The sequence below is a fragment of the Herpailurus yagouaroundi genome, unplaced genomic scaffold (genome assembly GCF_014898765.1).
Source record: "Herpailurus yagouaroundi ecotype Mexico unplaced genomic scaffold, PumYag 182, whole genome shotgun sequence".
In the NCBI taxonomy this organism is placed as follows: Eukaryota; Metazoa; Chordata; class Mammalia; order Carnivora; family Felidae; genus Herpailurus; species Herpailurus yagouaroundi.
The window spans coordinates 31,451,860-31,470,737 of NW_024412413.1; the positions used below are offsets into that span (position 1 = coordinate 31,451,860).

Genomic DNA, 18,878 nt, shown 5'->3' on the forward strand with positions numbered 1-18,878 from the left:
TCTCTCTCTCTCTCTCTCTCTCTCTCTCTCTCTCTCTCTCTCTCTCTTTACTACGATATATCCAAAATATCATTTTACCCTATCAATATAAATTAATGGAATTTTACATTTTTTCATGTTATTCAAAATCCACAGTGTATTTCATACCTACAGCACATTTCAGTGCAGACGTTAAATTTTCATCAGAAATATTTACTCCATGTTTAGATTTTCATAAAGTTTACAGTTGAAAGTGCAGATTCACAAACCTAAGATTTTCTAAATATACTTAAAAGTTTTTCAGTCATTGAATCAAGTATTGATTTTTAAATGTAAACAAATTAAAAGTAAGTAAAATAAAATGTTAGTGCTTTATACTAGCCACATTTTGAGCGATCAGTAGCCACAGGTGGCTAATAGCCCCTGTATTTTATGACCCCTTTAGTCTATGGAGAAATTGAGGCTCTGAATAGATGGAGTGACTTGACTGAAATCACAAAGTGTGTTAACAGTTAAGACTAAACACCGAACCTCTAGTTCATCCTTTCTGCCCTCACCTCTCTGTGCTGTTCCTTTTTCACTGTGCTATTTTGTGTCTGGCTCAGGGACCATTTATAGGCCATGGGAAACAACACGTATTTATAGTATGTGGGCTGATTACCATCTTAATCAGGTTAAAGTTTCTACCTCATGTTAATTCAAGCAAGAAAATGCAAAGTTAGATGCCTAAAGTAAATACTGAAGACCCAAATTGTTCAGGGAGAAGACCAAAATAAATCCTGACAAAACCCGGCTCCTCCAAAAGGGAGTTAAGATTTTAGAGATTCCACACTACTAATGTGAGCACACACTGCTTTTGCAAAGTGCTTTTATAGAAATGTTTGCAATTTGCCTGCTGAGGACTGTTTGTGAGTAGCAGGGGAGTGTCAGTTCTCTAGCCTTTAAGAGTAAATACCAGAAGGAGGATAAAGAAAGGCCACTAAAGGCAATTGGCATTTGCTGTTTGGTTGTGACCGTTGGCTCGCAGAAATTTATTTTCATCGGTAGACTGAATTCATTGAAATGAGACAGGACCATTTCCATTCCCAAGAGATCTCTTAATTGAGTCCAAGGGCCAGTATAGTCCGGTCTAGATGTGAGACCGCAAGACTCATAGACAACCTGGCAGAAGAAATGCTGCAGCTGTATGTGCTTTGTACCACTGACAGAAGAACTAAGTGAGTGCTTGGGAGTCTCGGTTTTGCAATGCTTCTGTTTTAAATTTATTGTACAACCTTGGACAAATCACGTCATTGCTCTAGGTCTTGGCATTCCCATCTGTGAAATCATGGGGCTGGACCAGGTGGTCTTCGGTATTCCTTCCAGATCCAAACTATTGTGATTCTAATGGTGTGGCTCTAGGTTCTTTTGATTTCTCAGAAGGGAAATGCTGGAAACAGGAGAGGAAACAAAGGAATGCTTTGTGCCTTGGGCATTCATACCTCTAATACTGGCGCACACACATTAAAGAAAAGAAAACAAAAACAATCTAAGTGGGCGGTAATGCTAGTAATTAGATTAGTTGGAATAGAAGACTGAGTGCATGCTTCTTGTGAATATTCCTCAGAGGGCTCATGGTTATGAGCCAGTGCTGTTTCTCTGTAAGAATCCTAACAGATAACATTACCCCAGCTCCTTTGTCAGGAACCCTCACAACGCAGATACCAACCTTAGACCCAGTAAGGAAGCACACAGGTATCTGTCTTCAAATAGCAACAAATGGAAAGAAGCGCTAAGTGCTTGCATGAAGAAATTTACAGTACATTGTGTCCACTTTCACCTTCTGATTCTATAAAGCTAATGGTGACTGCTCTTAGAGACTCCCTCTGCATCCAAGATTGATGCAGAGTAATGTGTCAAGTTCTTTCAGCTAATAAAGCAGAACAATTTCTTGAATGAAGCAGAGGACAGAGAAGAGAAAGTATGGCAGACTAAGTCCCCAGGATGTTTGTTTTTTCAATTTTTATTTTTTTAATGTTTATTTTTGAGAGAGAGCTCATCTGCAAGTTGGGAAGGGGCAGAGAGAGGGTGGGGAACGGGATCTGAAGCAGGCTCTGTGCTGACAGCAGAAAGCCCTATGTGGGGCTCAACTCGTGAACGGTGAGATCATGACCTCAGCCCAAGTCGGATGCTCAACCGACTGAGCCACACAGGCACCCACTAGGATGTTTTTAAAACACACAATTTCAGCCAGGGTCTCAAATGTATCAGTTCTGGGATTGCAGAGGTGTTATATCACATGTCATATGTTATCTATTTCATATATTCATATATTATGTATTTTAAATATGTGTGGTTTTAGAATGCGCATGGATTTTTTATTATTGATCTTTAGAAGCAGTAGTGTTCCTAGTTATGTTTAGAATGCTTTTAATAGTTTCTATATCTTTCATTTAATCATTTAGTTAAATCATTAACTTAGTCATGATGCTGTAAACTTTAAAATCCCTTAGGGGTACCCAGATGGCTCGGTTGAGCACCCCACTCTTGATTTCACCTACTGTTGTGATCCCAGAGTTGTGGGATGGAGCCCCACATCTGTATCCGTGCTGAGCATGGAGCCTGCTTAGGACTTTTCTCTCTCTCTACCCCCCTCTCTCCCTCTCCCGGTCCCTCCCTTCCTCTGCCCCTCTCCCCAGCTCACACACTTTAAACTTAAAAAAAAATCACTTACAGGAGGTTCACAGTTTTTAAGCAAATCTTCAAGGGTAGGGGCATGGTAGCCCGTTAAGGATGTTGATGCATTATCATTGACTAACTTAGCATTCTAGAACGATATGTGTTATATAGGAATTGGAAGCATATCTTTCCAGTGGTTTTATCCAGAGTTGTGGTAATTAACCCAGAAAATGTAAGATGGAAGCTACCAAGAAAGAAGATAAGAAATTGAGAGTATGGAGTTAAGGAAAACCCAGATAGATTTTCCCTTTCATTTTTATTTTATTTATTACTTTTTTAATTTTTTTTTTTATAGAGGCGGACTACAAGTGGGGGAGGGGCAGAGAGAGAGGGAGACAGAATCTGAAGCAGGCTCCAGGCTCAGAGCTGTCAGCACAAAGCTCCTTGCGGGGCTCAAACCCATGAACTGTGAGATCATGACCTGAGCCGAAGTCAATCACTTAACTGACTGAGCCACCCAGGTGCCCCTAGATTTTCCCTTTCAAAGCAAGGATTGTATTTCTTTTTGTATGTATATAGGTGAGTCGAACATTAAGGTATATGTACTTTAAGAATTTGAAAGGTACTTTTTACATCACTTCATTGAACTCCTCTGTGGCTTTATCAACTTTTCCTAATTCTTCACATTCTTCTGTTAGTAAAATAGAGAACATTATTTATATCTTACATTCTTCTGATGCATGTTGTGAGTTAATATTTATATGGAACTGTTTGAGCTTAAAATTGTCTCTGAAGGCTAAGAAAGTGTGACAATAATGCCTGTTACTAAGGCAAAGGAAAAGATTACATTTGGGAACCCCATAGCCTTAAATCATCCATTTCCTAATCATAATCTTGGAATCAGTCAAAAAAAAAAAAAACAGGTCTGTCATCTCACAAATGAAGTATTAGCTTACTGTATTTTGTTCTCTTTTGCAAATCATTGACTATATTTAATTAAAAAGAAAATATGAAACTGCTTGATGATATAGTCAGAACTGTTTTTCTTTTTTGCAGGGAGACAGGTCAAAACTGGCCGATATTTGATATATTTTTTTTAACCTCAGATCTATCTTTAATAAGTCCAAGAATCCTGGGGTGCCTGGGTGGCTCAGTCAGTTAGGTGTCCGACTTCGGCTCAGGTCATGTTCTCACGGCTCGTGGTTTGTGGTTTGAGCCCCATATTGGGCTCTGTGCTGACAGCTCAGAGCCTGGAGCTTGCTTCCGATTCTGTGTCTCCCTCTCTCAGGCCCTCCCCCACTCACACTCTGTCTCACTCTCTCTCTCTCAAAAATAAACATTAAGAAAATTTTTTTAAATAAAAAAATAAGTCCAAGAATCCTAAAATCCTAACATGTAACTCTTTGAACAAATTAATGAAAAGATAGAACTCTGAATTGTACATTTTTTTCCAAGAAAATTATTGCAAGAATGAATAATGAATGAAATACAACTTATAAGATGTTTAGAGATGTGTTTTTCAGCAGTGTAGTACAGAAATTTCATATTGGCTATCGATGAATTCATGTTAAAGGGGCAGATTTGGCTAAGATTAGATTGTTGGATTGCCATGATTTCACTGTAAGAAATTACAAGTTTAGGCTTGAGGATTTTCCTGGAAAAAGTTGATTGCCTCAGCTGTTGATTAGGTATGTGGACAGGACGTGGGTGGCCATGAGGGAGTCGTCATAGCTAAATGAGAACTTGAATGCAGAATGCAAACCTAGAGTTCAGCTGAAAATAGAGATAAACAGAAGTGGTAGCAATAAGCACCCCCAGAGTTCCCTGGTTTTAAATATAAGAAACCTATAAACAAAATTTTTTTTCTACTTTAACCACAAAAAAGAAAAAAAGAAAAACCTGCTCACTTAAGGCAAAGATTGCAGAAACTAAATGAATACCTTATTTCAGATTAAGGGAACTTGATTTTGGTTCTTCCACATCAGAAGATCTGAGGGGAAGGATAGGCAAGAATATTTATAAAGCGGAATAATGACAGAGTTTAAAGAGACCCAACACCTAAAATCTTCTTGCCACAGTAAAACTTGCACAATTACAACAGAATCAACTAATTGGGGAAGGCTTCCCTGCCCTATAAATACCCTTCAAACAGTATTTCCAGGATATGCTGTGTCCTGTATCCTAGGAAATCTGCCCCTTGCTGATAGGGCTGGCTATCTAAAAGGGAATTATCACTGCCTAAATGGTGGGAGACTTGGAGAGTGATTAAGCCCCGTAGGAAAGACTGACATCTTGGAAAAAGACGTGCGAATGATGTGAATGTGAACTTGGCATGTGCTTGGGATAAGCACTGAGTAAACAAAACAAAGAATCCATTCTGAACATTCTTTGGAAACACATAGTCTTTGAGAACTTGGTTGATGAGTTGAGTGAAATGGCCTAATTGAACTAATTCCCATTTGGGGGTTTGTTGATTCTACTTTTCTGAAGCCAGAGCCAACACTCCTGAAAGTTTTGAATGTCATTTAGTGCTTCCAGGAATTGGGGCTTACCATTCTGTAGATAAACCAGTCTCCTTTTTAGCTGTGTTCTATTAATTAAAACTGTTCTGTTAAATGAATAGATGGCCCCCAAATATCCTAATTTAGGATAAATTACTTGGCCTTCCCTTAGAGATATTCTGCTGGTAGAAATCTGGTTTAGTGGTTTGATTCATTTTACATGGCATCAGTTACTCCCTGTGATTATAATATATTTATTACAGCAGAAGTTATTTTAAATAATTTAGGATCACATAAGCTATGGCAATTGTAGCCATTCCCAATCTTTTTTCCCTCATTTGTTACATTTTAGCAGATTAAAGAAAAAAATCAGAGCTTCTACCTAAAAGATCCTTGTGAGAAAACATAACATTAAAATACAGAATATATATGAACTTAAGTAATTATTTTAAGTAACGCTACAATAATTTAAAAAATCCTGAAATCCATTTTAATGTATCAAGGAGGTTTTTCCTAATAATCTAAACCTCTACTGGCCCAGAACCATTCATAGCCAAGGTTGGGAAACTATGCCGTGTAGGTCAGATCCAGTCTGCACCTGGTTTTATATGGCCAGCTAACTGAGATTAGTTTTTACAGATGGACATTTGCGGTCTGTTTGATAATAGAGAATGCTGTGAGGCCCAACCACACCAAATGCTGACCCAAAATAAAGAATTCCATTAATTTTATTGGTAGACCTGTACTAAAAAAGATTAAATTTGGTTATTATGCAAAAGAAATTATATTCGATTATATTTTCTGTAATAAAAGTTTTGTAGAAATTTTCTTTCTCTATATATATGTACCTACATAATATCCTTTAGTTTTGCCTCTTAGCATGCCAAGTCTAACATATTATCTGGCTCTTTACATAAAGTATAGATCCCTGACAGAGTAATTTTTTTCTCATGTATTTTTTCTTCACTCATGCATCTGTTCAGCAAATAATTTCTGAGCAACTTTCACATGCCAGACACAGTTCTAGGCCATAGGGACACCATGGGGAACAAGCTTTTATAAAAAAAAAAATACTGCCTTCATAAAACTTACAAATTATGTACATTATCTCCCCATAACTACCTTGTTCCATTATTCCCATTCCCATCCAAGAGAGGTTCAGAGAATTTACGTGGCTTGTCTGGAGTTTCTCAGCCCAAAACAAACCCAGTTATACCTGACTCTTAAGATTTGAGCTTCTAACCAATGGGCAGGGCTAGCGTCATGGGCAGGACTCTGTGCTTGGTTTAATGCTTTACTGTCACCATCTTGTAATTAGTCAGCTTTGAACAACTTTTTGAACAATAAATGTATTTTCATTTTGTCCTTGGACCCACAAATTATGTGGCTGTCCTGCTGCTAAGGCAAAAGTGCTTCTCTCTCAGACCACATTCCTGCCATGATTGTTGTTTGATTTTTAAAGACCCACATGAATTTATGTGTAAAGAAACCTTGAAATCTATCAAGCAGTTTGGAAAAACAGGCTATTTTTAATCCATTGCTTATTATTTCAGTTCACCAAAAGACTGCAAGTTCCTTGAAGGCTAGGGCTCTCTCCTACATTTTTTTTTTTTTTAACTCCCTCTGTGCTAAAGCTTTTCTAAGAACAGTGAGTAAACCTTGTCAAGGGTAAGACTTGGCTCTGTCTTAGTTTACTTCCATACGAGAGCAATATTGTTCATCATCAATATTGGCTCTGATCTTTATTAATTTGCAAATTTTGAAACCGATGTTAAATCTGAGGTAAACAAAACATCTGACCTGTTCTGATATAAGGAAATTCTTTATCCAGCAGTGACTAAAACATTGATGTCTTTGAGGGGTGACTGACCATAGAGATTTTATCTTCCTTTCTTTCAATTTCTTTCAGCCTAGTCATTGTTGGATAAGCGTGATGGTGGAACAGTTGTCAGTCAGTTTGACTGATCTTCTGGACAAGTTTTCGAATATTTCTGAAGGCTTGAGTAATTATTCTATCATAGACAAACTTGTGAAAATAGTGGATGACCTTGTGGAGTGCATGGAAGGACACTCATCTGAGGTAACTTTGTATTCCCTGGGATTCCTTTTTTACTACTTTTCTCCAAAACCTATGCCCTTTGGCAGTGGCAAGAGTGGGGTTGTCTCTATTTGTGAAGTTTTTAAGTTAAAGACTTTTAATTAAAAATTATTTTCAGATGAGCCCAGTGAATAGGTGTTTGTAGTTACCCTGCAATGCTGAAATCTACATTAAGGCTTAAATGTTGTTACTTAACATAAAAATAAAATTTATTCACACCTCAACGTAAGAAAAAAAAAAAAACACCTTTATTTCAGAAGGGAGTGAAGTCCTTCTAACCTACCTATTAGGTTACAAATATTCATTTATCTTTAAATGGAAAATTACCTATAATGAACACTCTTACTTAACCTTTTATCCATAGTAATCCTGTCACAACAATGAAGTGCATTTTCACATCTCCAGTCCAGGGCATCTGATGATTCGTTGTCACCAGCCTCAGAATGTGGTCATGGCAGTGTTTTCAGATCTAAGTATATTGAAGAGGCAGAGTACAGAGATTAAAAATGAGGTGTTAGGGTTCAAATCCTGACTCTGTCACTAATTAGCTTTGTGAACTTAACCTCTCTGTGCTCACTTTCTTTATGCCTAAAATGAGGACAATGACAGGATGCATCTCACGGAATTGACATTGGATGATTTCTGATTAATGCCTTAGTACCATGTCTGGCAAAATAAATCCTAATAAATATTTCTTATTCTTATTTTAGAACACCTCATCTATAATAAGATAGGTCTTGGGAGGCCTGCTTTGGCATAGAGTTTACAGTTCAGGGTTTATCCTACAGGCCTTCTAGATGCTTAAATCTAAGGTTTTAAACATGGTTCTGTACTGTAAAACTCAAATACTACCTTCTCATCCATCTTCCAGTCACTCTTCAAGACCCAATGTCAGTCCCATTTGTGTTTCAAACTCAGAGTTCTTACCATACTAATAGCCTCCTCACTGTATTTCATCACTTCTGTGCTTTACTTTCTAATTTCTGAATAGTGTGTCTTAAAATCTATAGCCTCTTAGAGTTAACGTGTCTTTTCATATTGTTAGTACAAATAGTGTTCTGAGGGCAATGATACAAGGTCAAGGACCCCAAAAGTAGGGCATATCAGGGACAGTGTCACGGAGGAAATAAGCTCCCATTGGAGCTTGAAAGATGGAGTTAGGTGCTAGGTAAATGGTGATGTCGAGAAGAGTACCCCAAACACTGGAGAATGTACACTTACTAATCATGGCACTTTGGCAAGAACCCAGCTGGTATTTCTCAATTTTTTTGATGATTGAGTTAATCTATATAAAGCACTTAGAGTGGTATATAGCAAGTGCTACATAGGTGTTGTTATTACCTGCTTTTCTTTATAGGAAATCATGCATTTACAAATTCCTAAACTATAGTGTTGGTTTGCTTTCTTGGGGAACTTCTAGAAATTAATCATACTCTTTATTCTTTCATAACTTGGTTCTTTCACTTAGCATTGTTTAGAACTTATATTCACTTTGATGCATACAGCTGAAACTCAGTTTTTTTCCTGCTTATAGAGTTGATTCAATATACCAATATTTATTAAACCACTCTTCTGTTGTTTGATGTAAGGGTTATAGAATACTGTTGCTAAGAACTTTCTTATATGTCTCCTGGTGCATATGTGCAAGAACTTCACTGGAGTATTCACCTAGAAGTAGAATTGCTGGGTTACAAAATGGACACATGTCCTACTTTACCAGAGGATATCCAATGTGCCAGTTTACATCATTCCACCAGTATATGGGTCCCCTTTGTTCCATATTCTTGGCAATATTTAGTATCATCAGAATTGTTAATTTTGGGCTATTTGGAGAATGTGTTATGTAAGGGTATTTTTTTTTTTTTTGAGGAATAATTATTTTAAAGCATTTCTAGTCACCTTACTCATCCCCACCAGCACCCCATTCCTTTTATCTGGAGTTGAGCCCCAGACCTAACTGGATGGGGATCACTACCTTGCAGTACCAATTGAATTATGTGTGTTAAAGCAGTTGTCTAAAAGTATCAATTTTACTTGAGTCTCTGGAGGACATATTTATAATCTATTACCTTGACGTCAGTTAAATCTGTAAATTATCTGAAAAACACAATCCTTTTTTTTTATTTTTCTAGAATGTAAAAAAATCATCTAAGAGCCCAGAACCCAGGCTTTTTACTCCTGAAGAATTCTTTAGAATTTTTAATAGATCCATTGATGCCTTCAAGGACTTGGAGATGGTGGCATCTAAAACTAGTGAATGTGTGGTTTCTTCAACATTAAGTCCTGAAAAAGGTAAGACATGTAAGCATTTCTAATTTAAATGTCAAAAGCAAGCTTGAATCTTGAATGTTTAGGTAAGAATCTACTTCTGACTCAAATATATGTGTAGCTAGAGAAAGATGTATGTGTATATGTGTAATACAAAGACCTATATCAATGGCATGAAAGAAATGATCAGTTAATTTGTTGGTTTTCAAGCCACAGCAACACTCCTCATTTTCAAATATAAGAATTGTGTGTGAGTAAACAATATAGGAATTAGTCACTCATATTTTTTATCTGGTCTTTGCTAGCATTGTGCAAGTATATTATTCTTCACCTCCACTCTTCTTAATGTACCCTTTTCAAATCTTTTCCTTAAGGTCTGCCTCTGGGTCATGAATTCTGATCTTCAGTAGTTACTCTGTATTAAGAACCTTTTTTCCCACTGGGTCCCAGTATTACAAAATCTAATTTCATTGCTTTTTCTGTTTTGTTTTGTTTTGTTTTTAAGACCAGTTACCAACAATTTGTGTTACTCATACTTATTAACCTATGTAAGCAATGAATCCTTGTTCTATAATGTGATTGTGGTGCATTTAATAAAAATAGAACAGGACTCAGTATGAAATAAATAGGATCTTAATAATCAAGATTTGGGAAGCAGACCTAGAAAATATTCTGGTATTGCACTTCAGGCTTTTGCGGACTCTGTAATTCATTAAATCGCCATGCAACACTGACACATTATTGCTTTCTATTTAGATTCCAGGGTCAGTGTCACAAAACCATTTATGTTACCCCCTGTTGCAGCCAGCTCCCTTAGGAATGACAGCAGTAGCAGTAATAGTAAGTACATATATCTGATTTAATGCATGCATGACTCCAGTTAGCATCTATAGGAGTATTGCATGGGCTTTAAAGGAAATTTCTGCAATTACTACTATTAATACTGTGCTGTTACTGTTCTTCCTGTTATGGTCTTCCTCAGAATTAAATATTAGGCTTGTATAAGTGGGTTTCCCTATAACTGGAAATAATTTTTAGAGAATTGGGTCAAAATCTTCTAAAATTATTTTACATAAGGCATGTAATTAATTTTAGATACTTTTAAGCTTTATTCATTGTCAACTTATATTTTTATGTGAAATTTGCCTGACAAAAATGGAATTTAAAAATTGAAAGTACAAATGTTGGTTATATAGAATTCCAAGGATATTTTCAGTTTTGTTTATATTTACTATTCACAGTATTTACTATTGTGTGTTTGTACATTTGATGATTTTATTTTACTATAAAATTATTTTAGAGGAGAATATGCTGCTTTGCCTGAAATTTCTTTCCTTTTAACCAAGAACCCAATTTTGTGCAAGTCTAATGTCCTCTTTTCAAATACAGGCAAGGTCATTATAAAGATCATTGGGTTTTACTAAATATTCTGATCCTCTAGTTTCATGGAAGCTGTAGGAGGAAGAACTTCATCCTGTGATCTTAGCTAAGAAAATCATCCCTCAAAACTTTGTAATGGGGCACTGTTATATGATCAGGGACATAGAAGAACTACCTGTAAATAAGAGTAATCAATTTAGTACCAATCCACCATAACAAATCTGCAATTCAGAAAATTTTTAAAAACTTCTAAAATCCGTTTGTTTAGTAATTTTGGCCACCAAAACTGGACCTGACCCGTGATAAGGCTATTTATATATAGTATTTTTCCTTCCAAAAGTGAATATTTCTTGATTTCACTACAGAAATACTATGTTTGATTACAGTGTGCTACCCAGACCTCAATGAGGATATTATATACAATATTTGTAAGACAGAACTTTGTAAAATCTGAAATTTTGAATTACATAACACATCAGATCTGAAAAGTTTTAAGAACGGACTACATGGGTTAAGATCTCTACTACCAATTTTATTAATCTTTTCAAAGATGCAACTTTTAGCTTCTTAGTTTATATTATGGCATTTTTAAAAAAAATTTTTTAATGTTTATTTTTGAGAGAGAGAGCACGAGTGGGGGAGGGACAGAGAGAGAGGGAGACACAGAATCCGAAGCAAGCTCCAGGCTGAGCTGTCAGCACAGAGCCTGATGCGGGGCTCGAACCCATGAACCATGAGATCATGACCTGTGCCGAAGTCAGATGCTCCACCGACTGAGCCACCCAGGCGCCCCTATTTCATTGATTTCTAATCTTATTTCCTTTTACTTGGGGTTGAGTTTGTTCAGCTAACTTCTAGTTTTCTTCAAGTAGAAAAATTTAATCATTGATTTTTAAACCATTCTAATTTTCTAATATAAGCACTTAAAGGTATAAGTTTTCTTGTAAACAACTTTAGTTGCATCCCATACACTTTGATATATTGTGTTTCCATCATTTCCTCAAAAATATTTTTTAATTATCCATGTGATTTATTCTTTGATTAATGGGTAATATTAAAATGGGTTGCTTGATGTCTAAACATATGTGGTTCTTCTGGGTACCTTACTGGTTTCTAAATTCTGTTGTCAGAAAACATATACTGTAATCTTTCAAAATTTATTGAGACTTATTTTATGTGTATCATTCAAATATGGAGTGTAGCATTCTCAAATTTGATCAAAATGGTTATAGTGTTCAGATCTTCAATATCTTTATTACATTTTTTTGTCTAATTTTTTATCAATTACTGAGGGGTATTAAAAATCTTAAGATTGTGGATTTGGCCATTTGTCCTTTTGGTTATGAGTTTTTCACTTCATATATTTTGAAGCTGTATTATTAGGTGGTTATATATTGATTATTATTATGGGTTTCCTGATTAACAGACCTTTATATTGTTACTGAAATATTCCTCATTACCTCTGCTAGTATTCTGTCTTGAAGTATATTTTATCTGCATTAGTAGAGCCAGTTTTTCTTATCCTTACTTTTTTCATGGTATGTTTTTTTCTTTCCAATCTATTGTCTTTATTTTTAAAGTACATCTCTGGTAGACAGTATATAGTTGGGCCTTGCTATTTTAGCAAGTCTTTGACTTTTAATTGGAGTGTTTAATCCATTTATATTTAATACAGTTATATTATTATTATTATTATCATCATATCAACATATGGTTGGATTTGGGTCTACCATTTTGTTTCCTATTTGCCTCATTTCTTTATTTCTCCTTTCCAGGTTGATTTTGGGTTAATTTTTTTTATTATTTTGTTTTCAATAAAATTTAAAATTTATTGTTTTGTGGTTGTTTTAGGAGTTACAATATATATCTTAACTTGAAATGTTCTACTTAGTTAATATTGTAGCACCAAGAAAAAAATAGGAGAAATATCTTTTGTGCTACATAGTATATTTAATCACACACATGCCAATAACACATATATTAGGTAGGTTAATATTATCTCAGATGTTAGAGGTTTTGTTCATTGTTTTCCCTTGCCCCGATCTCTTTTCTCTATTCATCAAAATGTATAATTTCTACTTACCTGTTTTCAAGTTCCCTGACTCTTCTGCCATTTGTAAGCTGCTAAACTTTTCATCCAGTACATTTTTATTTTTTGCTATTTTTAATTTTTTTATAGCAGTTTATGATTCATACAAAATTGAGGAGAAGGTACAGAGATTTCCCACACACTCCCTGCCCCCACACATGTGCAGCCTCTCCTATTATCAGCATCCCCTTCCCCGCCCCCGCCCCCCAGAGGTACCTTTGTTACAACTGATGAACTTACATGGACACATCATAATCATTGGAAGTGCATATTTTACATAGGGTTCACTCTTGTTGCTGTACATTCTTTGGGTTTGGATCTAGTGCATTTTTTTCATTTCTAAGTTTGTATTTTGCATTCTAGTATTTCCATTTGATTCTTATTTTCCTGCTGAGATTTGCATTCTGCATATTCATTATGATAATATTTTCTTTTTTGGCCCCTGGAACCATGGAACAAGATGGGGTTGAACCACATGGGTCCACTTATACATGGATTTTTTACAGAACTATAAATGTATTTTCTCTTATGATTTTCTTAATATTTTTTCTCTAGATTACTTTATTGTGAGGATACAGGATAGATATACAAAATATGTGTTAATCGATTATTTGTTATTGGTAGGGTTTCCAGTTAGCAGGCTATTAGTAGTTAAGTTTTGGGGGAGTCAAAAGTTATATATAGATTTCAACTGTGCAAGGGGGTCGTGCCCCTACCCCCACATTGTTCAAGTGCCAACTGTAGTTAATAAAGCTCTAAAAGTTCTTGTCTCCTAATCTCACCATGTAGGTCATCTCAGGGTTAGTGTATATTGACTGCTTTTTTCTCCTGATTATGGGTCACATTTCCCTTTAAATAACTAGTAATTTTTTGAATATATGCTGGATATTATGGATACTATGTTTTTGAGAAAGCAGATTTTGTTTCATTCCTTTAGAGACTTTTGAGTTTTGTTCAGGTAGGCAGTTCAATTACTGGCAGACTATTTTCCTTGTCAGTCTTGTTTTTAAGCTTTCATGGAGGAAAGAGGAAGAGTAGCCTTATTTCTAAGGCGTGAAATTTCTGAGATATTGAGTGCTTAGAAAATCTTTCCATTCTTGCTTGTCAGAGCTCCTTTGTCTCTGAATGTCAAGGTCATAGCTTCCCAGGTGTTGTTTATTGCCAGGTTTTGTGAAGTCTCTTTCTGTCCATGTACAGCTTGTTTCTTAACTGGTGACTTAAGGAGATTCCTCCAGAGATTTCTTTTCGACCCCGCTCCTTTCCCACAAATAAACCTGCCCCACAAACTGTGGCCACTGCATCCCTGAACTTCAGTCTCTATACCCTATCTCAAGTGAGACCATTGAACTTTCCTCGGGCTCTATCTTCCATACCTCCTAGCTAGAAAATGAAGACAATCGTGGGACTCACCATGTGTGTATTTACTCTCTTAGGGAATACATTCTTGTGCTATCTTTTGGCTAATGTATGAAAGTAACTGCCGCCTATAATCTGTCTATGATAATAACTATTTAGGTTGGGAGGGCTAATCTGCTATTATCATGGTTGGAAACAAAAGTCTTTTCTACTTACTCAAAAACAACTGAATATAAAACACCTATTCAGTCCTGTGCCTCTGAGTCTGAAGGTATTTTTTAAATTACAAAATTAATGGTCAGTGTTCTTTTTTCTTTGTTTTGCTTTTTCTTTTTTTTCTTTTTTGTAAAAAATATGGATCTTGCATAATTTGCTGCTGTCAGATGTCACTTGTCAATATAGCACTTAGATAGCCATGCACAAAGACGAGCTCTTGTAGAGCTTACATCTTTCTAAAAGACACATACATAAATAAAATACTCATAGTATTTTATCATATATACCATGTATGGATTACAATATGTATCATAATAGAAGTATGTAAACATTTTTAGTTGTAGCATAAAGGAGGTAAGACTTCTGGGGGGAATATGGCCAGAGAAATTTGAAGTGATCACACCAGTTTTCCGGATAAGAATCAAAAAGTGGCCATGCTAGCCAGAAGACCAAAGTCTATGAAGGAGTCCTGAGATATGAGTGTCCTCTCATATCTTGTATTATCCCATGATTCTCCCTTATAAAAGTGTTCAAGTTACCCAAAAGGAATTGGGTTTTCACAGTAAAAGTAATTAACTTTATATACCAAGCTAAAAGGATGTTTAAGATCCTTGCAGACAGTATTTAAGAAGAATATTGGAAGAAATTCTTACTTTGACATTACCTTATACATCTTCTAAAAAGAGAGTCTTTGAGTCAGACCTCCTGGGCTTATATCCCAGCATTAGCCCTTGGATAACTGTGTGACCTTGGGTGAGTTACTTAATTTCTCTAGACTTGCCAGTCAAATGAAGGATAATAATACCTCCTTCAGAAGGTTTCTGTGAGTTTTAAATGTGTTAAGACACATGAACTTGGAGCCTTGCCTGTGAGAAGTAAGGGCAGTATTTTCAGAAGTACCAAATAAAAGCTGTGCTATCTATGTATGGGGTGCCTAGGTGGCTCAAGTCTTGATCTCACAGCTCATGAGTTCGAGCCTCGCATCAGGCTCTGTGCTGACAGCTCAGAGCCTGGAGCCTGCTTCAGATTCTGTGTCTCCCTCTCTCTCTCTCTCCCTAACCCACTCTCATTCTGTCTCTGTCTCTCTCAAAAATAAATAAGCATTAAAAAAAATTTTTTTTTAAAAAGCTGTGCTATCTAGTTAACAGGTTTACAACCTATTGGAAATAAGTACGAACCCACACACACACACAATGGAGACCCAAACCCTTAGACATTTCACTTCCTGGTTCTTCTTACCCTCTCTGTTTTTCAGGCTTTGCAATGAGCATGTGCCCAAGAGCAAAGGGAGGAGGGACTGAAAGTCTGTGTCACCTCAGGGAATGTACATTTGTTCCAGTCAGACTGCTTTCTGCTTGACATGGGCCATAGGCATTGTCTGTGTCCCAGGCGGTAACCTCTATTACTCAGCCAATGAGGAACCAGAGGAAGGACTTGCATGCTAGGAAAAAAATGGTTTGCTGCAACTTCCCTGAGCGTGCCTGTCCCTCAGACACCCAAGGTTGGAAGAACGTTGATTAAAGCCTCACTTCACTGTGCTCCGAGTCTCTGTGTCCCTCCTTTGATTGGGCCAGTGGGCTTATTTCTCACAATGCCTTATGTATGTGTTCATCATTAAGTGTTAGAATTGTCAGGTACACCAAGCCTGTGGGTCAGTAAATGTGGCAAGCCTACAGTGAGCTTTGAATCTGAATCATGGAGGGACACTGAGCTACAGGTTTTCTAAGCACCAAGAGATCCATGTTCACAGACATGGTGATGCCCATAAGCAGAATCATTCGAAATAGTAGTTCAGCAAAATTGTAGTGCAGTTTTTTGTGTCCTGTGTTTGAACAGATGTTGTGTATTATAAGTCAAACCAAACAAATCAGTTCCCATAAATTTTGGACAATGGACCCTTTTCATAATAACGAGAGAACCATTATAACAACAACCCAGGGATTTGGGATTACTCAAATCCTGTCCAGATGAGCCCCCTTACCTCACAAGTTTTCTGGGACAATCTTTACTAAAAGCAAAGCCTTGTTACTAGCTTGGGCTTTGACCCCAGACACCCACCATATGGGCCTTGAGGCAGACAGTTCAAATCTCATTGATCCCACATAGATAGCAGCAATAGAAATTCTTGGGAGCCAAGCTATGAAGGTGTGAACAAGCCTTTTCTTACAACATCCTTTTTCTTTCTCTGCAAGAGGGATGGCAGTATCAGTGGAGAGAACCAAAGGCTGGTTATTAAGCTCTTTGCATTAATGAGAAATAACAAAAGCAAGGTAACACTGACCGCTTAAGGAGGTGAAGCTCTCAGTTCTCCTGTCCCTTTCTCCTCCCGGTCTTTACCAGGCCCCTCCCTCTGGCAAGTGGATTGCTTCTATGTCTTAGATGCTAAGACTTTGGGGCCAAAGTCCAGGAGCAGGGAGGGGAAGGACTTTTAAAATGGTTAAAAAGTCACAATACTCTGGAAGCATGAGGTGAGTTCTCTTTAATTAGATCTCTCCTCCAGCATGGCTTGCTTTGGAACACCTTCTTTAGGGGCCGTCCTATCTGAGAAAGATTGTGAGTGGGGAATCCCAGAATGCCTCTTTCTCTAGTAGCCTGCTTCTGCTTGTTGCTGTAGTGGGCCTGGTCCTTCCTGTGGTCTGAATGGCTCAATTCAAGATTTGGCTTTTTGAAAGAAGGGGAAAAACAGGGTGTTTGGCTGCCTTGATTCCAGGGCATCTGGCTATCCAAACATATGTAATGGAATTTTCCATAGCACCATCCTGGCTCATTAGTTTTCCATTGGAGTCGGGGGACAAAAACATCAGAAGCTTCCTCTGTTCTCTCTGGATACCTTCATTAGGGGATCCCTCCAGGACGTCACCTGGTCAAATCTGTCATAACTACACAGCAGTCCCAATAGACACTGTGGGCCGTAGCAGAGTGGCCCCCTGGGAGAAATCAAACATGTTACTGGAATGCAACCACAAATAGCCAAGTTATTTACAGACAGTGATATTAAGATGCCTAAAATGGCAAAAATTGCTTATAACTCTGAATCCATTTTCTGCGAGAAAACTCTTTTATAAATGGTAGTCAAATCCCAGACTAGCACACATAATCTTCTGTAACCCTTAAAATAGCTATATTATCATAATGACAGTAGTACTACTTCAATTCTACCAAATCGCATTTTGTAACTCTGGCTTACTTTGCTGAAAGAATCCATGTTGAACTCCACTTTAAAACTCCTGAAACTTCTTTCCCATGGGGCTGTAGGATGGGGGGTGGGCCAGAAGATACAGTAGTTGAGTCTTAAGGAAGTGATTCAGGATAGATGACCCCACTTCCCTATCCAGATAGTCTCCCTGTTCCTTATGTGTAAGGGGTACCCATGACTCACTAACCCTCCCCTTAACACACACACACACACACACACACACACACACACACACACACACACTTCCTATTAGAGCCTTTGGGAAACAGGAATCCTAGAATTGAACTTCCTGTTCCCAGTTTACAAATGGTGGGGAAATGGGCAATTCCTGTTCTCCCTGCAGTAGATAGCATTTGTTTCTTGCCTCTCAGGTTAAATCTGTAAGTTCATTTTCTCCTTATAAATGTTTATACACGTAACAGTGGTTTGGTTCTCTTACATTATATACTTTAGGCACTTAATATGTTAAATAGGTGACCTTAGGCTGACACAGTAACCCAGATCTTGTGCAATATTATAGCCCCAAATGGTCACTTTACCTTGGATTAGTTTACATTTTGTTGTTATAATTGCTGAAAATGCATAAAACCTTTTCAGGTTTGACTCTTACCAGTTGGCATGTGTGTCCGTGTGTTGTAACAGCTAAGCTGTTCCTTGTAAGGAGATACAGGAGAAGAGACCCTTGTGGGAGATGTGTTTTGTTTAATTCATCGATCATTCTGCCAAGCAGGATCAAAGCTGAGGAGGACCAATTTAATCTCACACGTTTTCTCTCTCACGCTGTTACTTTATTTAGAGTAAGCAATGAGAGGACACTGGTTCTTTCAACCATTCTTAGTGTTTGGTACTCTGGGGCTTTCCAATGTAAGCCTGAAAAATTAAACCTTTAGTCCTTAGCACCGTGTTGGGCATTCTCTGGTGTGCAGTAAATGGATACCGGAGATGTGGTGAGGCAATGCCATGACTCTGAGGGTGAGGTACCTAAAAGGACCCTAACCACAAAGTATATTTAATGACTTAATATGTGCAGCAGGCCAAACAGCATAATGCATACCGACCTTGATCCAGAATGCAACACGTCCTCTAAAATTTCTTGGCAAGATGTCACGAGTGAAAAAGTGAAAAGGTTTTAGATTT

At 37.2% G+C, this 18,878-nt stretch overlaps 1 protein-coding gene across 4 annotated transcripts in view; it reads left to right on the forward strand.

The window, feature by feature from the left end:
* Nucleotides 1–18,878, forward strand: part of KITLG (KIT ligand) — an 86,128-nt gene that overhangs the window by 52,682 nt on the left and 14,568 nt on the right. For 3 of the 4 annotated variants that reach the window (XR_005795393.1, XR_005795392.1, XM_040491264.1), the window contains exons 4-6: nt 7,048–7,218; nt 9,369–9,528; nt 10,261–10,344. Coding sequence is in view for 1 of the 4 variants with exons in the window: in XM_040491264.1 (XP_040347198.1) it covers nt 7,048–7,218; nt 9,369–9,528; nt 10,261–10,344 (415 nt within the window). In the remaining 3 variants the exon portion in view is untranslated. The remainder of the gene's footprint in view (nt 1–7,047; nt 7,219–9,368; nt 9,529–10,260; nt 10,345–18,878) is intronic. The other variant, XR_005795394.1, reaches the window with a different exon arrangement.